At 37.9% G+C, this 20,040-nt stretch overlaps 1 protein-coding gene across 4 annotated transcripts in view; it reads left to right on the top strand.

Annotated features, from left to right (window-relative positions):
• Positions 1-20,040, top strand: part of gpbp1l1 (GC-rich promoter binding protein 1-like 1) — a 97,838-nt gene that overhangs the window by 56,234 nt on the left and 21,564 nt on the right. For 3 of the 4 annotated variants that reach the window (XM_039736117.1, XM_039736120.1, XM_039736118.1), the window contains exons 5-7: positions 6,944-7,254; positions 11,208-11,280; positions 19,018-19,214. In XM_039736117.1, the coding sequence (XP_039592051.1) occupies positions 6,944-7,254; positions 11,208-11,280; positions 19,018-19,214 (581 nt within the window). The remainder of the gene's footprint in view (positions 1-6,943; positions 7,255-11,207; positions 11,281-19,017; positions 19,215-20,040) is intronic. The other variant, XM_039736119.1, reaches the window with a different exon arrangement.

Genomic DNA, 20,040 nt, shown 5'->3' with positions numbered 1-20,040 from the left:
GCATTTCATTGAGGGAAATAAGTTTTTGAACCCTCTAACAAAAAGACTTAATACTTAGTGGAAAAACCCTTGTTTGCAAGCACAGAGGTCAAACGTTTCTTGTAATTGATGACCAAGTTTTGCACATTTTAGGAGGAATGTTGGTCCACTCCTCTTGCAGATCATCTCTAAATCCCTAAGGTTTCGAGGCTGTCTCTGTGCTACTCTGAGCTTGAGCTCCCTCCATAGGTTTTCTATTGGATTAAGGTCCGGAGACTGACTAGGCCACTCCATGACCTTAATGTGCTTCTTCTTGAGCCACTCCTTTGTTGCCTTTGCTGTATGTTTTGGGTCATTGTCGTGCTGGAACACCCATCCACGACCCATTTTCAGTTTCCTGGCAGAGGGAAGGAGATTGTCGCCAGGATTTCACGATACATGGCTCCGCCCATTTTCCGTTAATGCGATTAAGTTGTCCTGTGCCCTTAGCAGAAAAACACCCCCAAAGCAAAATGTTTCCACCCCCATGCTTGACGGTGGGGACGGTGTTTTGGGGGTCATAGGCAGCATTTTTCTTCCTGCAAACACAGCGAGTTGAGTTAATGCCAAAGCGCTCTATTTTGGTCTCATCAGACCACAGCACCTTCTCCCAGTCACTCTCTGAATCATTCAGGTGTTCATTGGCAAACTTCAGACGGGCCTGCACATGTGTCGTCTTGAGCAGGGGACCTTGAGCCCTGCAGGATTTTAATCCATTGCGTGTAATGTGTTTCCAATGGTTTTCTTGGTGACTGTGGTCCCTGCTAATTTGAGGTCATTAACTAACTCCTCCTGTGTAGTTCTAGGATTCTTTTTCACCTTTCTCAGAACCATTGACACCCCACGAGGTGAGATCTTGCGTGGAGCCCCAGAGCGAGGTCGATTGATGGTCATTTTGTGCTCCTTCCATTTTCGAACAATCGCACCAACAGTTGTCACCTTCTCTCCCAGCTTCTTGCTAATGGTTTTGTAGCCCATTCCAGCCTTGTGCAGGTGTACAATTTTGTCTCTGACATCCTTGGACAGCTCTTTGGTCTTTCCCATGTTGTAGAGTGTGGAGTCTGCTTGATTGATTGATTCTGTGGACAGGTGTCTTTTATACAGGTGACTAGTTAAGACAGGTGTCCTTAATGAGGGTGACTAATTGAGTAGAAGTGTCTAACCACTCTGTGGGAGCCAGAACTCTTAATGGTTGGTAGGGGTTCAAAACTTATTTCCCTCAATGAAATGCAAATCAATTTCTATCTTTTATTTAAAGTTATTTTTTCGATTTTCCTTTTGATGTGCAATCTGCCACTGTTGAAATAAACCTACCATTGAAATGATACTGTTCTGAGACTTTTCATTTCTTTGTCATTGGACAAACTTACAAAATCAGTGAGGGGTCAAATAATTATTTCCTCCACTGTATGTGTTAGTGTGAGCCCACACAAATAAAAAAAATATATATACCTGTACAGTTCCAGATATTTAAAGTGGTTTACACCTAGAACAAAGGGTGGAGAAATTTTAGAAACCAAGACATAAATATTTAAACCTCTTTTTTCTCCTAAGTACCTAAACTTGTTTTTGAAGGAATGAATAGTCCTACCTTGTGTGTGTATTCCAGTGCTGTCACTGTCAATAGAACCCTCAACATCTGCTGAATAAAGTGGTGTTGGAGGTTATACAGGCACGTCTGCAAAGTGAATGGCACTTTGCTGTGTCACAGCATTGCAAGTCTCAAGTTTCAACCTCTTCCAGTGGTATTTTAAGTTGGACACACTGGATCGCCGTTTGTTTCAGAAGTTGGAATTAAAACCGCTGATGCACTGTTTTTGCATTCTCCATTGTTTCCACAGCACCGTTGATAAGCTCAACAAAATATAGTTTTTGAGCCATTGTGTAGTTTTGCACTTGAACAGCATGGTTATAGTTGCTCCTTGAAAAGAGTAATGAGGCATTTATTGGCTATGCAGTAATATGTCACTGAGCTGTGACCTTATTAATTATTGTTTGCAAAGCTTTTGCATGGTAGGCTTTTTGAAGTATGATTTTAATTATACACATCCTTGTTCATCATGAATGTTTCACGAACTGCTTTTGCAGCAGATGATATGATCAATACAATATTCTTAAATCATCATTAATGTGCTTTATGTTTACAGATATAATAAACTAGTTTGTTGTTCCATTATCTTAACAGTTCTGACCTAACTAACACACCTAGCAGCATATAGAAATGTTTATAGACAATGCTGTGTAGCTGGTATTTTTCATTTCTTTCTTTAATAGCTTTATTACAAAACATTAATACAGTGACTCAAAATCTTCAAAGTTGTAAAGCTACTGTGATAATGTTTTATATGGTCAAAGAGTGCAATATGTTTAATTGTAACCAGACAATTTGTTTAATTGATGGCACTGAATGCAGTGAACTGGCCTTTTAAAATACAATACAGGCTTTCAAAGAACAATTCACAAGAATAATGGTAAATGAAGAACTTTGATTTAAATTAAAAGGAACAAAGGCTCATCAGGTTATGTTAAAATTGCATATTTTAATCCATTAGATTTTTTTTTTTCCCCATGGTGGTGACCATATTATACAGGTACATGAAAGTATTATTTGTTATACTGTTCAGAGTTGCTGCAGTCATTGAATCCCTGTTTATATCATGTTACTATACTAAAATTAAAGGAGCAGTGGGATATCTGCACAGCTTTTCACACTAAGTCACAATCCCATGAGTAGTTGGGCTTTTGATGTTATATAACCCCATTCACTTTCACAAGGGAAAATGACAGGTCTCATTTACATTAACATACCTGTTAAATTGCCAATTAGCACGTGTTATGTGATCATAACATGAGATTTCTCAATATGGTAGCAAGCTGAACAGGCAAGTGAGTAAGAAGCTCAAATTTTCTGAAATCAAATTTTGATGTAGGCATTATTTTGTGGATTTTTATGAGTGGTGGTAATTCCTATATGTGTGAATAATTCTGCAACATTACCAAAGCTGTGGTATAACACAAGGCATAAAAACGCAAGAATCCACAATGAGCACGATTTAAAATTTTTAAAATGTTTGCTTGTCTGTTTAGTTTGTAAAGAAAATCCACAAAGACCCAACGCCGCCATCTTGGCATATGCAATCCTACACATCCTTGTGATTGATGGGACACTCAATATTCACAAAAATGTTAATTTGTGTTGTCTTTACAGAAAGAACATTACATACATTACATTAAAAACACTTCAGAAATAGTATAGTGATCAAACACGGCATATTACTGATAAATATTCTTTGTCCCTGTTTAAAATAAACATTAAAATTATTTGCAGCAAATAATAAATTTAAACAAAGGCTGAAATGAACAGACCTATTAGGTTGCCACTAAAGCAGTGCCCTTTGATTTTGGAACAATTGATGGAAGTAAAAGTCTGTTCATAGTCTAGTGAAGAAATTAACCACATCTCCTAAATTTAGCTCAGTGACACAACTAGGTTCTTCCCCACTTACATTCATGGGATTTTTTAAAAAAAAATATAAAATGCATCTAGCATCATTCAGTTTCATTTCAGCAGCCACATTACACATTTGAATGACTGGAAGTCAATAAACCACCTAAAATTCTGGAATTTTCTCTAAATTTTGTTAATGTACAGGTTTGCTGTAGTTTTCCTTTTTATTTAATTGTTTATTATTATTTGGGTTATATAAGCAGTTTGACATTCAATTAATATATTTGTAGGCACTAACCACTTTTCTGTTTCAACAAGGAAGGGCTAGTAGTACAGTGTGTTGAGTTTAAAATAGGTTTGTGTACAAAAATGACCAAGTTATGGTATTAATTCCAATGTTTAATTTTAACAGGCTGATGAAGCCAGTGGACGACACCAAATTACGTAGATTGGCAGATGCCCCACCCATCAGCTAAATAATTACATAAGGATAAATGTAAAGTTTTACTTGTATCCCATGTGTAAATTATTCCAAAATTAATACCTAGTTGAGCTGTCCATAACTTGAAAGTGTACATCTCATGATAGACTTGGGAGTCAAAATAGATTTGCCACTTGCTTGCAACTATTGGTGTTTACATTTGGTTAAAAAGGTACTAGGATGTTAAGTTATAATGACGCCATCTTCTCATAAGCATATTTAGATATGCTTACATTTAAAATCCGCGATGGAGTGAAGCTGCAAAAGTCAAAGCGCGATATAGTGAGGGATCACTGTACTCAAAAAAGGGGAAAATAATCACCACGGACCAGGTGTCATTGGGGGAAAAAAAAGCAGGACAAAGCGAGGTCAGAAATAAAAAATAGAGTAGAAAACCAAGTAAAACATCATAAAGAGGTTAAAAAAACAAGGGGGCCAAATGCATACAGAGCAGGTTAGAGATAATGTAAACTGGAAATCAAAATACTCAAAAAAAAAAAAAAATATGTAGGCGCGAATCACATGCAGAGCAAGACAGAATATGAAAGCAGATAAAAATGACAGTGTCAAAGCAAACAAAGTAAACATCGCATTAGTGCAAAAATAGAGAAATTAATACTCAAAATAGAGATAGAATATATGGACATGGGTGATATGTCAGAAGTATGTAAATATTGTAAGGCTTTGAAGTTTAAGTCAGAGAATTTCAAAAACGGGGTTTACCTCACATTTATTTATTGGTTACTTTGCAAAAAAAAAAAATGTATTATTAATTGCTGATGATGTAGATCGTTTTGTCTGTGCTGAAATTCCAAACAGAGAAACTTATCCTGAATTATGGTACAAAGTCATTAAACACATGTCTCACTTACCTCATTTAAAAGATTCAGCATATTGGGACTCAACAGATTCCAAATACTGTGTTTCAGAAGTTCTGAAAAAAAAGTGAAACTAATGAAATAGCAACAATTCAAAGAAAAAAAAAACTTACAAGTGTATATCCAGAAAACCAAACATGGGGTTTGGCGAGCGAAGCGAGCAGGGGGCGAAGCCCTCTAGTAAGAGACTAAAATTATGATGGGAATAAATAGATTGTATTCTGATTGTTTCATGAACACAGGGGAAATAAATAGATTGTATTCTAGTTGTTACATGATCACAGGGGAAGAGATAGAAGCTGGTTAAATATCTAGCATCGTCACAAGTGTCAGTTTTTGAGGTCATTGGTTAGGCTGACAACTCCAACCTAACAGACATGAATGTCATAACTTTCTCAGTTATGACAGCATCATTTCTGTTTGTGTATTGCTATTATGGAAAACTAGCCATGTGCGCCCAACTACGTTGCACGTGTTAAAGTTCTCTGTGAAGGACTCCCTGTTTAAACGCGGCTGCCAATCGTGAACTGGGCCCTTCATCACACAGCATTATGATTTTTTATAAGGGAAACAAAATTACAAAAGAAAACCCTTGGACATTGATTCGATAGGAACGGCCTACTCGGAATCACTGTCCGAATAGTAATTATGTGGCGGTGTAGAAGCATTTCTGCTTCTGTCCATTCACAGTCCGTCTCATTTTCACGATGCTGTCGTTTCCTCTCACGATCTCTTCTCAACCTTTCTCCAATCACGCAGGTTGCTTTGTGGCAATCCAAAGAGTAAGGCAATATACACGGATCAATGGTTATAAAAGGGGGACACATAGGTATCCAGGCTCTTTAAAGCATAAATAGGGATCACTTCACTGACATGTGAGCAAGCCACGGTACAACTGTTGAGACGCGCAGTACTCGCCGGCTACAACGTAACAGTAATAATTTCCGGAACGTGCTGTTACGTTGTCATTCATTTTACCCATTGTCTTTTTTTCATTCATATGTTATGTAGGCATGTACCTTTTATCTTCGGCAATCTCATTCTCTAACCAGGCCTCAGGAGCTAACCAGCGTAACACTGTCCACCACCCCTTTCGTTAGTCTGGCACATTGTTAACATCCATGAGTAACAACAACGTACTAAACTGGAAGGTGGTCTACGCATGTGTGGAATTCGCGGACAAACAAAGCTCAAGATCTAAATGAAGATCTCTTTAGTTAATTTAAAGCATAACAATTTGTTTAGTTTGAATGTCTCTGTTTTGAGGTGTGACTGGAGTACTACAGTCTTCAGTAGTATAAGCCTGGAGGAGATTCTTAATGCAATGCCTATGTTTTAGCTGTCTCTCTACTGCCATCTAGTGCTGCTTCTTCTAATTCATTCGCGGACAAACAAAGATCAAGATCCAAATGAAGATTATATATAGAGAGAGTACTACATTTAATAATTCAACATGTATGCTGTGAATCTCTTAAAACTTCAACATAGTGTTTTTTAGCAGCATCTTTGCTTATCACTCTACTTGTATGCTTTCATGTTTTTAAAATGGCATCTTAAACTACCAACCTACCAAGAGGGGTTGCTTTTTCTGGTGCAAACATACATGTCTGTCCCTCATAAAGTTTACTGTCTTGCCTACCATGTTGTGGGATTACACTCTACAACCAGGTCTATGTAATGTTGACATGATATGCATGTTTAATGTACAATTGTAACTTTGTGCTTGCTTTGGCAATAAACCACCGGTGGCCTCATGTCTGTCTATAAAGAGACTCATTTGCCCCACTGATGCCCAATATAAAATGAACATTAATTTAATTAACCACTTTGGGAATCTAAATCTGAAACGGTCATTAATAAAAAGGACTTAAAGGAAAACTTTGGATGTTTGAAAGACATTTTGGCTCATTCACTATTGGACACAGAAGCCATAAACCTTAATTTATGTAACTGTTTAGGTAAATAAGTATCTTATTAGCTTCTCTGATATAGTAACATTCATTCTTGATCCAGTAATAAATTACATGTGCTTAACCTACTGTATTTAAGCAAGAAGTTATCTATTTCCTACTTTTGTGTGGTTCGCAGTTATACAGTAATCTACTATCTTTCTTTTAGTAGATGTTTGGCAACAGCCATCCCTTCTGCGGCATGACTCTGTGGATTCTGGGGTCTCAAAAGGCCCCCATGTTGGACTTGTCAGTAGCCAGGGCTGGAAGGAGAACAACTCCAGTTGGCATAGCACAGCACGAGAGCCTATGAATCAGCACCATCGCAGTGGAGGGGAACGGTTGGCCAGCCATAGACAGTGGAATGGGAATGTTCACCCTCGGAAGTCTGCAGTCTTCCAGGAGAAGCCACCTCCAGAAGCCAGGGAAGAGAAAAGGGACATCAAGGAGGACAAGCTGAAGTTTATGGAAGAAGATTTTGTACGTATTTTGGCTTTAAGCCTTTATTTGAAGCAAATTTTGTACATAATTATATTTTTGTATGCCCTGGTTCCACTTACAACATTTGAAATGTAATTTCTTTATGTTGATGGATGATTGTTGATGGATGAAAGCTAAACAAATATTAAAGGGATACCGGTGCAGAGTTTTTTTTTTAAGAAATTTTAAATTGTATGGTTTATGGTAGACATACTGTTGGATACCCATTGGTTAACTGTAAAGTTTTTGAACAACTGTGATATTTTAACCATTATTTTATTATGATTGTTTTATTCTGGTTACTTTGTAAGGAAAAAAGTACCCTCTTCTCATACTCTTAGAAAAAAATAATAATTGTAAGCTTAAATTACAGTGCAGCAGTTGTACTGAGAAATGCATATGAGAATGCACATCTGTCATACCTTTTCAAGGAATGGGTTTGGCAGCCAACAGTCCTAGCGGGCATCTTAAGGCCATGTCACATTTACCCAAATTCCAACATTATCAAGCCACAGACATCATTAACAAAATGGCAGAGAGTCAAAATCGGTAATGCCCATGCACCAGTGATGTAGGCTGACATACTGTACCCGGTGACTGAATCCAACCAGTCTGTTACTCAACCTGGCAAAATCACACAGATCAAAGCTTAAGTCGTAGGGGCAGGATTGTGTGTGTGAAGGAGCTGACAGTCAATGAGTGCTAACCCAGAAGTACAGTGTGAATACTGAGAATATGAATACTAATACAGCTACAAGGAATAAGGAACACAGGTGTCTTGGAAGTGACAAACAGACAAACAGTGTCTGTTTGGTTTTACATGTTTTTGATAACACGACAAAATGGAGGAGAAAAGAAAGCAGAATGAAGTTTGTGGTTGAACTTGCTGTACCTGGAATACCTTTATGCAGACACTGGCTCCATCAAGGCAGCACATTGTTGGCTATCAGGAAAAGGGGTGAGCTTGTAATGCTTTGGAATTGAGGAATGGTTTGGATGATTTGCAGTCATCTGTTTTTTGCATATGTAGCCCCCTAATCTGACATTTGCCTCGGCCAAGATGATCTGTCATCTACACTGCTTAAAAAAATTAACGGAGCACTTAAAATTGCATTGGATCTTGATGAGCAGAATATTCAAGTGAAAAATCTTTACTGTAATACTGTATAATTTGTTGAGAAGAAAATTATGTAACGGTCTATGGAAATGAAAATCACTAACCCTTTGAGGGCTGGATTCAACACACTGAAAATCAAAAATCACAGGCTTATCCAACTTTCATGGCAACTCCTAATTTGACTCAGTAGTGTATATGGCCCCCCACGTGCCTACATGTACTCCCTACAACGTCTAGGCATGCTCCCGATGAAAGAGCGGATGGTGTCCTAGGGGACTTCCTCCCAGATGTAGATCAGGGCATCGGTGATCTTCTGGACAGTCTGTAGCACTACTTGGCGGCCTCGGATGCACCGATACATAATGTCTCAGAGGTTTTTAGTTTGAGTTCAGCTCTGTGGAATGTGTGGGACAGTCAGTGGCATCAATGCCTTCATCATCTAGGGACTGCCTACACACTCTGGCCACTTGAGGCCAGGCATTGTCCTGCACCAGGAGGAACCCACTGAACCAGCACAAGATCTGACAATGACTCCAAAGATCTCAGTATCTGACAGTTGTCAAGTTACCATTAACTAGCATATGGAGGGCTATGTGACCCTCCGAGTTATGCCTCCCCACACCATCGCTGAACTACCGCCAAACTGGTCATGCTGGTTGATGTTGCAGGCTGCATAAAGTCACCATAGTGTCTGTAGTTACTATAATGTCTGTCATGTGTGAACCTGCTCATCTGTGAAGAGAATGGGGAGGCAATGGTGGAGCTGCAAATTGTGGTATTCTCTGGCGAACACCAGTCGAGCTGCACTGTGAGCACAGGTTCTACTGGAGGACGTCAGGCCCTCATGTAGACTGTTTTTGACGGTTTAGTTGGAAACATGCACAGCACTCACCAGCTGGAGGTCTTTTTGTAGGGCTCTGGTAGTGCTGCTCCTGTTCCTCTTCTAACAAATGTGCAGATACCCGCCGCACTGCAGAGTTAATGTCCATCTACAGGCTCTTTCCAGCTGTCCTTGTGTAACTGCTCGTCTCCTGGTATCTCGTCCATACTCTTGAGACTGGGAGACAGCAAACCTCCTTGTGAAAGCACATATCTGGAGGAGCTGGACTACCTGTGCAACATGAATCTGCTGCAGATACCACCTTGTGCTATAATGACAAGGACACTAGTTATTAGTCGGGAAGGGTGGTGAAAAGAACAATAGTCTGTGGTGTCCACCTGCAAACCATTCCCATTTTGTGGGTTGTCTTGCTGTTGCATCTCAGATGCACCTATTGTCACTTAAACTTGCAACAAAGCAGATAAAGTTATTCACAATCACTTATCCTAACTGGACAGATTGATATCCCTGAAACTTAATTGACTTGGTGAGAGACTGGGATGATTAAGTGTTACCTTAATGTTTTTGAGCAATGTTGTTTGACATCTCCTACAACTAGAATCATGTAATATGACATCAGCTTTAAGGAAAAGAATGAACACATTTTTGAGAATTAAGATCCATCAACAGCAAACTGCAGTGGTTTTATGAAATATGAGAGCAAATATGTACTACCAGGCTGACAATTTCTTCAATCGCCCTCCTGTCTATTTCAGGTTGTTTTCTATGGAAAACATGGGGAAAGGTCACTTTTAGACGCCTGTAGCGATAAGAGTCACAGCTGAGTATATTGTTTTGCTTAGAATAGGGATGTTAACAATTAACCATTGTTCAATTTAACTTGTTGAAATTTCTTAAGCTACTTGTTGGTTATATGCATTGCAATGCCTAATAGGGTTTGTTGTTCATTTAAATAGACACATGATGGGAATATTTAAGCTTCACAGCAGATCATTTAATAATCTGAAGCAGAATTGGAGTCTTCAATTAAGAAGCATGTTAATTGTAGTTGGTTTTGGAGTGTGGGTGAAGTTGCTGCTTAATGTCTAATACTTTGCTAAAATACAAATAGAGTGAAAATCAAGAACACTGCTCAAAAGACCAGTGTATGGCATTGTATTTAATATGTATGTAACATGTTAACACTGGAGAGAGGCTATTTATTTCAACAATGAGGGCTTCACGATCTAGCAGGCAAACTAAAAACACATGGAAATTAGCTCTATCACAAATTTAAAGATCAGTGTGCAATTCTGATTTTCTCAAACTAGACATACTAGAAAATGACAATTTTTGCATAATTCTTGTTGTTGTACCTTACCTGGCTATGAATTATCACATTAATTGTGGATGGCCTCAAATTACCATATTTAGACATCCTGAGGCACAAAAGGGGTAATTTAACGTCTACTTGAATTGGTGATTTTTATTTTTTTTTTAGTTTAACTGTTGTGAATGAGTTTTTTTTTTTTTTTTTTATATAATGTTCTTTCCGGACAAGCCCATTACTATTTGTTGTTCAAGAACAGCCAGCTGTAGTTTAGGCTTTTCCTGTTTCCAGTGATAGCTAGGTTTGTGTGTGTTTGTGTATAAATAAGTGTGTGTGTATGTATTTATGTGTATATGTATATATAATGTGTATATTTATATGTATAAGCATGTAATACTCCGATTTACACCCAGCTAAGTAAGCAAACCAGCGAGTGTGTGTGTGTATATGTATATATATGTGTATATATATATATATATATATATATATATATATATATATATATATATATATATATAATTTTTTTTTTCCTCTATTATTTGTGTATATGTGCATATGTAATACTAATTGCTTTGACTACCCTGTAACTCTTCCTTTTAGAAGCACATTTTGGTTTAAAATCTTCTACATGCATTATGGTAGGTTTTTCTCTCTTAATTTTAAATATTCTTTTCTTCTTTTTTTAGCCTTCTCTAAATCCTGAAGCTGGAAATCAGATCTCTCACAACAAGCCCATGGGAACTCCTGCAGGGGTTTGGGGTAGGTATCCTTAAATAATAATTTGAGCATTTGTGTTGGTCAGCTTAAATCCTTGTGAGCTCCAGCCAGTCTTGTATTCAGTTCTTTTACTGTTTTTCACTACTTGTCTGGACTTGCATGGTATTACAATTGTAATGTTCTAAGAAATAATGGTGCCTATTTGTATGGTTTGTGAGTTATGATTGTTACCAGAAAATTTCTTTAAATTATTCCCAGAAAATGATTTTGTCATATAAATAAGAGTGGGTCACTTAAAATTTTTTAATTCACATTGTTTTCCGGTGATCCCCAATTTCTGCTTTGAAGGAAATTAAAAAAGACAAGAGTGTGTTTAACTGCTTAAGACATATTTCAAAGTTTTTTGCATATGTTGCAATATATTCACGAGTCAACCAAAAGCAGTTAAGGTATTTTTTGTCCATATTCAAGAGTGTCTTCTTTCCAGTAAAAATACATTTCGGGTTGTTTGATCTCTTTCATTATTTCATTAGTTAAAATATTTGATTTGCTCCTCACCTTGGCATATACATCAGAGCTGTGTGAGTCTGCTTTCATCAAAGAATCAAAGATCCCCCCACCCTACTTCAAGCCATGTACAGTAAAAGGCTCATTATTAATGGATACCTAATGCTCGGAGCATTCCAATGATGTATATTTGTCTACAATTGGTGATTAATACCGCATGTCACAGCTCTGCGTAAAAGGCAGGAAATACTTGAGCATGCGATAGCTTATCTTTACACACCATTATGCACAAAGCTTGATTCAGATTCTTATCACAGTTTTGACTTTGAGAGTGACAAATTTGCTGAAGGGTTCAATACCATGTTTGATCTGTAAGTACTGCTTATAGTTCTTTTAAGCGTTGTGCTATGCAGTTTTACACTTCAAGCATCATTGTTTCAATTACCATATCCAGACACTGTCTGCTGCACTTTCTCACTGTGTTAGTTTTTTGAGTACTGATCTTTGTTTCAACTTACAGTAACAGCATTGTTTCTTACTGAACAGAGTACCTGCACTGCTTGAGGTTTTACGTAAGGTACCCCCAATAGAATGTAATTTTGTGACAGCACTCGCATTGCTGGGTCGTGAGAACATGAGGGGGGGAAAAAAAGTGTTTCACTTGTTCACTTTGTAATCCACCCCTTCACCGAAGGGATCAGCAATGGCATACTATCTATCTAGCTATCTAGCTATCTATCCTGTGTGCACAATTATTAGGCAAGTGAGTATTTTGATCATATCATCATTTTTAATGCGTATATTCCAACTCCAAGCTGTATTAACTTGAATGCTTATTGGATTTAAGCACGTCAGGTGATGTGTATTTGTGTAATGAGGGAGGGTGTGGCCTAAGGAGATCAACACCCTATATCAAGGTGTGCAGAATTATTAGGCAGCTAGTTTTCCTCAGGCAAACGGGCCAAAAGAGATTTAACTGACTCTGAAAAGTCAAAAATTGTAAAAAGTCTTTCAGAGGGATGCAGCACTTTTGGAATTGCTAAGATATTGGTGTGTGATCACAGAACCATCAAACATGTTGTTGCAAATAGTCAACAGGGTCGCAAGAAACGTGTTGAGAACAAAAGACGCAAATTAGCTGCCAAAGATTTGAGAAGAATCAAACGTGAAGCTACCAGGAACCCATTATCCTCCAGTACTTTCATATTCCAGAGCTGCAACCTAGCTGGAGTGCCCAGAAGTACAAGGTGTTCAGTGCTCAAAGACATGGCCAAGGTAAGGAGGGCTGAAACCCAACCACCACTGAACAAGAAACATAAGTTGAAACGTCAAAACTGGGCCAAGAAATATCTGAAGACAGATTTTTTCAAAGGTTTTATGGACCGATGAGATGAGAGTGACTCTTGATGGACCAGATGGATGGACCTGTGGATCAGTAATGGGCACAGAGCTCCACTCCAACGTGGAGGTGGGGTACTGGTATGAGCTGGTATTTTTAAAGATGAGCTAGTTGGACCTTTTTGCATTGAAGATGAACTCAAAATCAACTCCCAAACACACAAAAAGCTGATCGTCAACAGATCAAGAAACTGACAGACTCCATGAATGGAAAGGCTTATGACTGTTATTGGAAAGAAGGGTGGCTATATTGGTCATTGATTGATTGATTTATTTTTTTTGAAATGTCAGATGTTTATTTGTAAATTTTGAGGTGTTTGTTTATTATTCTCACTATAACAGATGAAAATAAACAAGTGAGATGGGAAAATTTTCATTTTTCCTTTAGTTGCATAATAAATCTGCACACTAATAGTTGCCTAATAATTGTGCGCACATATGTATTCCCCTGATGATGTTCACACTCACATTTCCGTTGTGAAACATTCAGGTTTCAGGTTTATTAACATTTTGGATTGACTGATAGCACTGTGTTTGTTCAATATTAAAATTAATCCTCAAAAATACAACTTGCCTAATAATTTTGCACACAGTGTGTATATATATATATATATATATATATATCTCTATATCTCTCTCTCTCTCTCTCTCTCTCTCTCTCTCTCTCTCTCTATGGTGCTTTCAGCCAACCCAAATTGCTCAATCTGGCACACTTGGAAACCAACAATAAAATCGAAAAGCGTCTTGGGGGGTTGTGTAGGAAACATTTAACAAAGTTAATGGACTGCTCTATTGTTCCTGAATGGCATATGCAGAGAGCTATCATATCTTTTAAATGATCAATGTAATGGAGTTTGTAGGGTCTTTCTGTGTTTATATCGCTTTTCTAGGTTATCCATCTCCAAAGATGTGCATTTTAGTTCGTAACTCTGATTTTAAGTTTATGTGGCCATTTAGAATAGACTGGCTAACTCTTCAGGGTTGATTTCTTCCTCCTAATAGACCTCATATTCTGCAACTCTAAATTACATTACCCCTAAACTAATGCTTTGTTAAAACACCTTTTATCACAGCACCTAGTTTATCAGAGTAAGAGTCATATCAACTTGGCATATCCTGACTTACCAATATTTTTCCACTCTTCCTTGTAAAAATTGTTTAGATCCATCATATTGAAAGGCATGTCCTGCGGACAGCCATTTTTTGGTCACGGTACAGATTTGCAGTTTTTGGGTCTAAGCTCTGGCTGGGCCATTGCAGAATGTTGACTTTCTTTTGGTGAAACCATTACTTTTTTGATCTGGATGCGTGCTTTGGGATGCTATAGCGCCTAAATTTGAAATTACCCTTCAGCTTTCTAACATACTCCAGAAGGATTTTTACCAAAGTTGACTGGTATTTGGAGCTATTCATGATTCCATCGCCAATGCGTCATTGTGAGTGTGGCTTTCTTCTGGTGATGTGCTGTGTTTTTGTGTCAAAGATACCGTTTGGAATTATGGCCAAAAAATTTCAGCCTTTCCATGTGGTTCTGGAAATCTGGATGGATCTTTTTACAAAATCTTTTCAGGGCTTGGGTGTTTTCCTTTGTGATTAGAAGTCTTTGTCTTGCTACGCTACCACATAGCCTGCACATATGAAGAATACTGCAGATTGGTGTCATATGTGGGGAGCGACCATTACTTGCCAGAAAGTCTTAGCTCCTTTGCCATAGGCCTTAAGCAGTTTTCTTTTGTTTTCTCGTCAATTTTGGAGGGATGTCCTATTCTTGGTAGCCTCACTGTTGTGCCATGTTAACTATTATTTAACATGAGATTGAATGTGTTAAGTTGATGTTACACACATCCAAATGCTTAATTATAATAGGGTGTGCACAATTATGCAGGCAGGTTTTTAATTTGTTTTTCCCTTAATGTATAATTTGCAGTTTTGAAATAAAGGTGGAAAATGTTAAGACATGATTTTTCTTGTTTTTATTTTCATTAGTTCATTCATTTTCCACTGTTTATCTGAAAATGGGTTGCTAGGGCAAGTCTCATTGAAGCCCATATGTCCTTTTCCCTCAGCCATAGATGTGAACTCATACTCTGGGATCCCAAGGTGTTGATCTCACCATCCCTTTCCTCTCACTCATGAACAAGACCCCAAGGTACATAAATTCCTCCACTTGAAGCAGTCCATTCTGATTGATGACCTTTTTCCTACTGACGACCATGGCCTCAGATTTAGAGGTGCTGATCCTCATCCCTGCCTCTTCACACTTAGTCGAAAAACATCCTAATGCATGCAGGAGTTCACAGCCCATTGAGGCCAACAGGACACAGAAAATATGTGAAATCCTACGTTTAATTGAAGTATATTTGTGTAAAAAAAAAAATTCATTAAATTTATTTATAACAAAACCAAATGTACCACAATTATTGGAACCCCTAGATATTCCTATTAACAATGTGAAACTAAAGCATTTTTTCCATCTGTACATGCCTTTCAAGTTGATCAGTGTTTGTAGGAACTTTCTAACGGTAATCCATGACTACTTATTTCACTGGGGTATAATTATGAGGTGGCACAGAGGCTAAATTCTCTTATTCATTCATAAGCATGGGAAAGATGAGAGAACACATGATTCAAATGAAGGAAACTGTTTTGACCTTTAAGTCAGGGAATGGCTATAAAAATAGCTACTCACCTGATAATGTCCATATGTACAGGGTGAGGCAGAAAGGACGGACGTTTTTTACAAAATCACAAAATTGTTCATTTTGTCTTACAAAGAAATTTATTGAAACATTTGAGTTCATATTGAAATAGCATTTGACAATTTGTAGTGATGGAAATGCAGGTCTAAATGCAAAATAGACCTTACGGAACGATTACTGAGGCCAAGTTCAGAAGAATGCTCCCGAGCAGATCGACTTGGACTGCGCAGCTAGGCTAGTCGTATGCTTTCCACATTTTCAGGGTACGTGCCGTTTGTGTATCCCCTGGCGGTCTTTTGTTCATTAGTGTACCTTGTGTATGAACTGCTTTTACCCAATGTAGGATAGTTTTATGAGCGGGAACAGCTTTATTTCTGTGGATATTGAAATGGCAACGAAACTCACGCTGAGCTGCGGTAATAGATTGGTTGTTCTTGACAAAACAGTCGTACGCAAAAACACGGTGTTCTATCATCCACGGTTCCATGGCTTCAGCTAAAAAGAAAATAAAAAAAATGCTAAGACTTCGTAAACCTAACACCACCTACCGCACATTTGTCACTCCACCTAGTAGTGAGTTCTAGCCATTTCAAAGACATCCATCCTTTCTGCCTCACCCTGTACAATTAGGACAATAATTAATAAGTTCAAATCAACTGGAAGTTTTTATCTCCGCACATAGTGAACAAGATGGTAAGAGTGGTAAAAACAAGTATCACTGTTGAAGAAATGGAGAAAAAAGTAACATCTTGGGATCACCAAGTCAAGTTTGCTGAACGCTACTGGAACTTTCATTAGAACCATGTTCAATGATCAAACAATAGACCAAAGGCCTTGGGTACCTTGATAAAGGGTACATGATACAACGGAATCCCTGAAATATCAGGAGATTTAAAATTTAAATTTGTTTGCCGCTGCCCAGAAAATCTAAAACAGGGTTATTGTTAGTTCTTCCATCAGGACATTGACCCAAAACTTAGGTCCAAATCAGCATAAAAATGATTAAAGGAACATGAACTCGAGCTTCTGCCTTGGCCATCTCAGTCCGCAGGCCTAAACTCTATTGAAGAAATTGTGAGGTGAGCTGAAGAGAGAACCTACAACCCCAAATCAGAAAAAGTTGGGACAGTGTGGAAAATGTGAATGAAAAAAGGAAGTTATAAATTCTCTTCAAATTTTATTTCATTGCAGACAGTATGAACACAAAATAATTCATGTTTTTTTTGTCAATATCATTTGATTTAAATAAATATCCATTCTTGCCATTCAGACTTGCAACACATTTCAAAAAAAGTTGGGGCAGTACAGCATTTACCACTTTGTACAATTACCCTGTCTTTTAACAACACTTAAAAGACATTTAGGCATTGAAGAAATCAAGTGACTAAGTGTTGCAGGTGTTTGTCCCATTTTTCCTGTAAACGTTTTAGGTGCGCAACAGTACGGGGTCGTCTTTGATGCATTTTTCATTTCAAAATGCGCCAAACGTTCTCTATAGGAGACAAATCAGGGCTGCAGGCAGGCCAGTCAAGCATCCGCGCCCTCTTCTTACGCAGCCATGCCTTTATGTGTGCAGTATGTGGTTTGGCATTGTCTTGCTGAAATAAGCATGGGCGTCCCTGGAAAAGACGTCGTCTTGAAGGCAGCATTTGTTCCTCCAAAACTGAGATATACTTTTCAGCATTGATGGTGCCATTGCAGAAGTGCAAGTTACCTTTGCCGAAGGCACTGACAAAACCCCATACCATGACAGACCCTGGCTTTTGGACTTGTATCTGGTAACAGTCTGGATGGTCCTTTTCCTCTTTGTTCCGCAGCACACGGTGTCCATTTCTTCCAAAAAAGATGTGAAAAACCAATTCGTCTGACCACCATACACATTTCCACTGCACAATGGACCATCCCAGATGCCTCCGAGCCCAGAGAAGTCGACGGCACTTCTGGTCACTATGTAGGGCTTCCTTTTGGCACAGTACAGTTTTAGCTGGCATTTCCTAATGTAACTACGTACTGTAGTGCTTGAGAGTGACTTCCTGAAGTAGTCCTGAGCCCACGTGGTTATATCATTTATTGATGAATGACAGTTTTTAATGCAGTGCCGTCTAAGGGTTCGGAGATCACGGCCATTCAGTTTAGGCTTACGCCCTTGGCCTTTGCGCATGGTAATTTCTCCAGATTCCCTGATTCTTTTCACTATGTTATGCACTGTAGAGAGAGAAATGGCCAAATCTCTTCCTATCTGTCTTTGAGAAACGTTTTTCTTCATCATTTCAAAGATTTTTGCCCGCACTTGGTGGCAAACTGGCGATCCTCTGCCCATCTTTGATCCTAAAGGAGTAGGCCTTTCCTCGATGCTGCTTTTGTACTGAATCATGATTGCAATCACCTGTTAACATCACCAGTTTCAAATAACATCATTATTTAGTTATTATAGCTCATTACTACCCCTGAATTGCCCCCATCCCAACTTTTTTGGAATGTGTTGCAAGCCTGAATGGCAAGAATGGATGTTTATTTACAAATCAAATGATGTTGACCAAAAAAAACACGAATTACCTTGTGTTCATACTGTCTGCAATGAAATAAAAGTTAAGAGAAATTTGTAAATTACTGCTTGTTTTTTTTATTCGCATTTTCCACACTGTCCAAACTTTTTCTGATTTGGGGTTGTGGAATTCTGCATGATCTGGAGAGATTTTGTAAGGAGGAATGGTCTGAGATTGCCTCCTCTGTGCTGTTTTATTGGTAAAGGGAAGTTGTATAAATTATTAAATGCAATGGTGCCATTAACTTGTGGTTTTGTTAAAAAATCATTTCTTGATTTATTTTTTCTCAGAATAAATTTACTTCAGGTAAATTGTTGAATTTCTGTTTTTTTGCATTGTAGGATTAGGGTAATTCACGAACAGGTGATTTTGCTTGAAATTCTTTTTTTACTAAACTTTCTTTATGGGCACAAATAATTGTAGCGGGGGCTGTAGGTTTTTTTTTGTTTTGTTTTTTTTTTTTGGTTAGAGCTAAAGTCACTCCATTTTTTCATTTCTAGAGTCAGTCCTAGTTTAGTATATGTGACTGAGTGTTGTGAAAGCCACAGATTTACTCTAGGGGGGTCAATAAAAACATTTTTGTAAGTAATTTTTATAAATTTAATGATAATGTTCACTTTTTTTTTTAGAGAACCCTCCTAGTGCCAAGCAGACAGTGTCCAAGATGCTGGTCATCAAAAAGGTTTCAAAAGAAGACCCGTCTGCAGCTTTCTCTGCTGGGTTTGCAGTTACACAACCGATTCTTGCCAATGGAAACAAAATCCCCATTGTTGGGCCCAGTGTCTACAAAAACCTTGTACCTAAAGTAACAGCACCTTCAGCTAAGGTATTTATGATTATTTTAGATATGTCATTTGCAAGAGAGAAAGTAAAAGTTTACAAAAAATATTACTGTATGCTTTTGTTTCTTAGCCTCACTTGGGTATGAGTCATTTTAGCCAGTCATGTACTTTTCTTGCATTAGTCATCATTTAAAAGCTTTCTTGTGAATTAATCATCTTGGAATTAGAAATTAAAAAATGTGGTTAAAATGTTTTAAAAATGTTTTAAAATGTTAAAAATGATTCACTATAAGGAAACCATGAATAACAATGACCCTTCTTTGGCTGCTTTTCTGTCTAATAAAGCATCTCATAACTCATTCCTCTATAATAGTGCTCTTTACTTGGAACCTTCTTTTTCCCCATTTTCTTGCATAAACATCATTAGCCTGTTTTGATACTCAGCTATGCTTATTCACTTCCATGTAAAAACGGGAATTATCCTTTGCCAGGATTATGCAACCATACCCCTAGTTGTTTGTTTTAATTGACCTTAGTTGGTTCCCAGGTTCAGTGTGTTGAACATTATCCTATTTTGTTTAACATACATGCCAGGTCCTACTTTCATTGGTTGGTTTGTAGCTAGCAACTGTCTAACCAAAATCACTTCCTTAAGCATTTGTTGACTGAGCTATTTTATTTAATGGTCACATTTAAGGTTTAAGAGCCTGTGAGTAACTGTGTTTAAATGCTCCTATGGCACAAATTGTAGACATAGCTGTGCCAAATCCCTGTGCTCGCAAGAGCCACTTAGTGAATAATTTATGTAGAGTATGCTTCATGAGCCAGCCAAGGCTCTTCAGTGGGCGATTGACAGTACAGTATCCATAA

Source organism: Polypterus senegalus, chromosome 14, assembly GCF_016835505.1.
Source record: "Polypterus senegalus isolate Bchr_013 chromosome 14, ASM1683550v1, whole genome shotgun sequence".
Lineage (NCBI taxonomy): Eukaryota > Metazoa > Chordata > Cladistia > Polypteriformes > Polypteridae > Polypterus > Polypterus senegalus.
The sequence above is the reverse complement of the archived record's forward strand: the minus strand, read 5'-3'. Positions and strand labels throughout refer to the sequence as shown.